The sequence below is a fragment of the Apteryx rowi genome, unplaced genomic scaffold, assembly GCF_003343035.1.
Source record: "Apteryx rowi isolate R43461 unplaced genomic scaffold, aptRow1 scaffold_141, whole genome shotgun sequence".
Taxonomy (NCBI): Eukaryota; Metazoa; Chordata; class Aves; order Apterygiformes; family Apterygidae; genus Apteryx; species Apteryx rowi.
This window is the reverse complement of record NW_020447653.1, coordinates 115130-120483: the sequence shown is the minus strand read 5'-3', so window position 1 is coordinate 120483 and position 5354 is coordinate 115130. Positions and strand designations below refer to the sequence as shown.

The following is a 5354-nucleotide window of genomic DNA, read 5'->3' as shown; positions in this document are numbered from 1 at the left end:
GCGGCACGCGTCCATACTCACTTCCTGTCCTGCATCTTCTTGATGATGAAGAGGATAACTTTCTTGACCAGCATGAAGAAGACGAGAAAGCCGATGACGCCCCCCACGACGCTTACGATGATGAGCGTCAAGGTGTTGTCCGTCTCCACCACTGCCGGGGAAAGGGGCCGGAGAGGGCTCAGCAGGGGCGAGCGGGGGGCTCCCGGCAGGGCAGCCCCTCCGCTCCCCGCCCTCTGCACGGCTCCCGCGGCAGAGTGGCGGGATGAGAGGGACGAGGCCGGCCCTGCTCCCTAGGGATGCAACCGCCCCCGGGAAGCCAGCTGTCTCCCAGCACCCTGCTGCGACCATGCACGAGGTCAGACGCATTTGGGTTCACGTCCCCATTGCCCCATTGCCCCTCGCGGCGTGCTGGGGCCCTGGCGGCACTTACTCTTGTGGACGACGGTGAGGAAGATGGAGGCGCTGTGCTGCGCGTTCTTCTCCTTGGGGTTCTTGACGTGGCACGTGTATTTCCCGGCATCGCTGAAATCCACTTCGCTCAGCACTATGGAGATGTTGTTGTCCTTCCCGGTGGTCGAGCCGACGAACTCGACCCGGGGGTTGCGTCCCACGAGGGAGGGCTCCGAGGCCTTGCTCTTGATCTTGCCGTGGTAAATCTGCAGAGGCAGGGAGGCGGCGGGGCGGCGTCAGCGCCCGGACTCCGGGCGAGGAAAAGGCTCGAGCCGCTGCCTGGTTGCCCTGCCCCACTTGTGCACGCACAGACAAGACCGGCCACATGTCCCAGCACGGAGGGGATCAGAGCCACAGCCCACCAGGCAAGTGACAGATCAGCGCAGCCATGGTGAGGACCACAGCAAAGAGCAGAGCATAGGCTGAAGAGCAGAGTATTCCCCAAGGGAAGCCAAACCATAGAGCATTTCAGAGCAAGCTCCAGAGGAGAAAATGAACCATATATTGCCCAAAGTGCAGACCTGCTCCTGAACAGCCAATTTATGAGCAAAAGGAATGAAACTGGTTCTCAAGTTGGTACCAAGGAATTTCACAGAAACGACTGAACTCATGAGCAGCAAAACATCCAGAGCAGCTTTGCGCCCCAAAGCAGAAGCGTGCGTGGGGACAGGAGTCGCCCAGTTTGCGCAGCCCTGTGCCCCCAGAGCTGGACATGCCGGGAGCGAATGCAGCCCCAGCCGCTCCTGGCTGGCAGGGCTCCCGCATGCGGAGGAAGGGAACTGTGGGTGAGCCGCAGTGCTGCTCTGCGCTGGGCAAATCTGCAAGGACTTGCCAGGAAGCAGAGGCAAAGCCGGGAGAGCCACCCACCATCTCTGTCGAGTTGAAATACCATGTGAAGACCAGGTCCTGGAAGCCTATGCAGGTGGTGAAGATGCAGGGCAGCAGGACATTGGAGCCATTCAGAGCCATCACAGTGTTGGTCTTCCCCACTGATACCTCCAAGGCGAAGGCGATGGAGATGTGCAAACCTGGCGGGGAGGGGGGAGGAGAGAGTGAGGACACCGTGCTGGCAGGCGGTCCAGCTCGCTGCAACCTGTCCTTCCCCGGGCCGCGATGCAGCCAGGCCTGCTGCCTGGCTCGGGCCCATGCGAATAAGAGCACGTGCTTTGCTATCGGGGGGGACATGCAGCCAAGGACCCCAGCCTTCTCCATGCGCCCAGCCTCCTGGGAGCTGGCGGGGGAGCCGGCACAGCCTGCGCCTGGCTGCCAGGGCAGCCCAGCGGACGCAGGGGTCCCTGCTCCGAGAGAGCGCAGCGGGCTGCGTCCAGCACCCTGCAGAGGCAGGGCGGATTCAAGGGGAGCCATCCTCTCACCAAGGAGAAGGCATGCAAATGAAAGCCCGATTTGCATGTTATCCACAACGCCTTCAGCTAAACCTTAAAGGGGGGAAAAAAGCCCAAAGCAAAGCGGAGCTCTCTGTTCTTAAAGCGACGAGTTCAAACACTAATTATCATTTCCATGCTGGCTGGCTGCCACTTGGACGTTCCCCCCAGCGAAGGGCTCAGGGTGAGCCGGTGCAGCAGGCTCCTTACAGAGCCTGTGCAGCGCTCGGGAGCAGCATCCCAGCAAGTCCGCCTTGCAGAAAGCTTCGCCTCCCGCTGTAGCCGACGGATGACCTTCAAACTGCAGAAGGCAGCTCTGCTGCTCCTCTCCTCCCCGTTAGCAGAGCAGGAAGAAATACATSGAAGGAGCAGATGCAAGCCCAGCTACGAGAGCCAAGGGCACGTCTGAAAGCTGCCGGGGTCCTGCACAGGGGAACGGCACTGCCCTGCTGTGCACCAGGCTGGGGCCAGCGGCGTCTGCACGAAYCCCCTCCTGCGGGCACAGAGATGCTTCGCTTTGGACCAGGGGAGCAGCCCCACACCGCGGCCCTGCCCTGCTTGCACCACGCGACACAAGCCAGCAGAGCATCATCCTCCCCCTTCCCAGACCTCAGCGGCAGCGGGGACCCCCTCGTCCTTGCAAAGCCTTGCCCCGGCGCTCTGCCTTCCCGGGGCAGCCGGGGCTGCGCCTCCGGAGAAGGCAGAAGACAGCCCACCTCCCTGCCTCCCCCGTCGGCCGGGGGGCACCCGGGCTGGCTTCGCCTGGGGCTGCCTGCCCCCTTTGGCCAGAGAGGTCTTCCTCGGGGCTGTCCCTGAGCTGTGCCCCGGGACGGCACTCGCTGAGACCTGTGGCTGTCCCTGCCGTGGGAGCAGAGCCTCATGCCCGCGGTCAGGGCAAGGGCGCGGGGCTCGGACTGCTCTGCCCTGCCTGGCGCACGGCGCGAGTCGCTCTCCTCGCCCTCCCCACCCTAGCTCCAGGCTACCAAAGAGAAGGCTGTAAGCCTGTTTTCCGAGGGAAAACCTTAGACAGCCAAAAACACAGGGGTCACAGCTCCTGCCGTGCCTTCAAGCCAGTCCGCAGCTCCACTGACACCTGCACTTAGAGGAACTGCCCTCAGCTTCAGAACAGGTCATCTCCGCAAGCGCTTCAGCTGCTTAGTTATTCTCCTGCACGTGCAGCGCTAACGCCTCCCCGGGCACGGCTCGCCCCGGCTGAGCCTGGCGGCCTCGCGCGCCGGCCTTCCGCCCCTGCTGCAGTGCTGCATTCAAGCACTGCAGCGAAACAGTTATTTAACTTTACAAAGAAGCAGCTTGTGTTCTGCTTGAGAGGCTCGATCTGACGTGGGGGAGCCATCCCCACCGCACGGAGGTTTCTCGCAGCGGCCAGGCCCCCACACCGTGACCGTGCTGYGGAGGGGACTTCGGGGCCAGGAGGGTCCCAGGGCAATCAGAGCTGCTCCCTGGGGGACGCCTGGCTTTGCAGGTATGTCTGAGCAGGAAGGTCCCTCCAAGGGGACAGTTACTTACAGGAAAGATGACTCCTTGCAGCTTGTAACATTTTTAATCCTGTCTGCCACCATTATAACATCATGAGCGTAATCTGAATTGAATGTGTGGGGCAAATGGAGGCTGATCTTGTTCCTGTCATGCTGTGGTCTCAGGAAGACAGAAGCGATATGTTACCACTAAATAAAGCACAGAGGAAAACACGTCGGGAGGCTGGTGGATTACTTACTGAACCTGCTACCTCAGCCGCCCCCCTTGCTTTGCCTTACGCCCATAGCTGCTGCACTTTGCACCCCCAGCGCCCCGCTTGGAGCCTCTCCAGGCCAACGTTCRCTTCAAAGGAAAAGTCCAGCCCCGGGGGGGCTCCAGGCTACCGCCCACACCTGCAGGCACAGTTCTCCCCCAAAAGGCAGAGGAAGGAGACCCGGGGAGCAGCCGCTCCTGCTAACGCTGGAGCGCTGGCTGCCTGCTCTTTGCTCCTGCAGGGAGGGCGAGCGCGCGGGGCAAGTCCCCCCACGYGGGGTCCCAGAGCCACCGAGCTGCACGCACTAGTGCTGGGCACGGGACGCAGCCTCCGAGAGAGCAGCAGCAGCCCTCCAACCCGGGCCAGGGCCCAGAGCAGGAATTTCACTCCAGGGCTGCTGCGGACCCTCCGGTTTTTCTGCAGCCCACCAGGGACCTTGTCTGGGAAGCACTGGCCTCACGGGAAGAGGATGCGGGATTCGTCTGAACAGCCACTGGCTGTGGAAACGGTGCCCCATAAAAACTTCTGCTGCCTGTAAAAACCAGCACGAGCTCCTGGCACAGAGAGCAAGCAGCGCTGGTGGGCTGGCCGGGCTCCTCTCCGCCGAGGCCCCCGAGCCTGCTCGCGGCAGGACACCCAGGTCTCTTCCCACGAGTGCCAGCGGGGAAAGCCGTGCTGCCCACCACCACTCCCTGGAGAGCAAAGGCATCTCCGAAACACTCGGCCACAGAGATCTGCACAGAAACTCTCCCCTCCCACCTCCAGGCTCCCGGCCCACAAGAGCAACCAGTGTGACAAAGTTCCCATTTCCACCCCCAGCATCCTGCTGTCCAGTGTCTCCGAGTCTCTCCTAGCACCACATTCTCAGCCCCCCTGCTGAAAGCAGCTTGCACTGCATTTATCCGAGCAGGGACTTTCAAAAGAGAGCAGGGAATAGAATCCARATGCTGCAGGGAGTCAGGTACTTACCTGCCTTTGGTGTCTCCAGCTCATTTAAAATACACTTAAGAACCATGCCCTGYAAAATGCCTCTCAAGGGAGTTTCCCAGCAGTGAGGGCTGCAAATGCAGCCCTTGCTTTTAGGCCCTCTACACCCATTAGCAAGAGGATGACCTACAGGAGCAGGAGTGCRGCCGGCGGGTGCTGGCGGATGCAGGTGGCTTGGAAGCAGCCCCAGYGGGGCCTGCGGCAGGGAGGGGAATGGCTGCAAACCTCCTTCCTTCTCCAGGCAGCCGGGGGATTTCGGGTGTCCCCAGGCACGGGTCTGGGTGTCATGCTCCAAGCGGTGGCCCTGCGGTATGGGTTCGTCCCCGAGCTGGGGAGAAGCGCATGCAAATGGTTGTTTCCCAAATAGACTGTAAAAAGAACGACCTGTCGGCGGGCGTGCTGGCGGCTGTGTTCAAGCAGYGCATTGCTTCCCTACGGCTATTCCCCCGGTTCACGTTAGCAGGCAGGTAGCAGCGGTCCCTGCTCGCAGAGCAGCCGAGCGGAGCAGGGCAAAGCGCGATGCAGCCGCAGCGCTCGCAGGAGGAAGCTCTGGTGATGTTAGCGACCGATGCAGGCAGGGCAGGGGGCTGGAGGCAGGACTTCAGAGTCCTCTCCCGGACTCGGCTGCGAAGTCACCTTGGACAAGTCACTTATCCTCAGTGCTTCGGACTCTCCGTCTGCAGAGCAGAGATAACCGTATCAGCGCTCACGGGTGGGAAATTCATCCGAGCAGCGGCGTCCGATCCCCGCGCCGCGGGCGGGCCGGATGCAAAGCAGCGGCGAGC

The 5354-nt window shown here is 61.9% G+C and overlaps 1 protein-coding gene across 1 annotated transcript; it reads right to left on the bottom strand.

Annotated features, from left to right (window-relative positions):
- Positions 1–17: 17 nt before the first annotated feature.
- SCN4B (sodium voltage-gated channel beta subunit 4) lies at positions 18–4681 on the bottom strand. The gene is made up of 4 exons (XM_026057889.1): positions 4552–4681; positions 1318–1478; positions 431–656; positions 18–151 (listed from the first exon to the last, which is right to left on the bottom strand). Exons 1-4 carry the CDS (start codon positions 4595–4597, stop codon positions 18–20), a joined length of 567 nt encoding a protein of 188 aa, XP_025913674.1. The 5' UTR covers positions 4598–4681.
- Between the last annotated feature and the right edge of the window lie 673 nt (positions 4682–5354).

Coding starts and splice junctions, on each gene's coding strand:
- SCN4B (XM_026057889.1), bottom strand. CDS start 4,597: ATGGTTCTTAAGTGTATTTTAAATGAGCTGGAGACACCAAAGGCAG. Junction 1,479..4,551: donor GCTGGAGACACCAAAGGCAG/GTAAGTACCTGA, acceptor CCTCCCCGCCAG/GTTTGCACATCTCCATCGCC. Junction 657..1,317: donor ATTTCAACTCGACAGAGATG/GTGGGTGGCTCT, acceptor CTGCCTCTGCAG/ATTTACCACGGCAAGATCAA.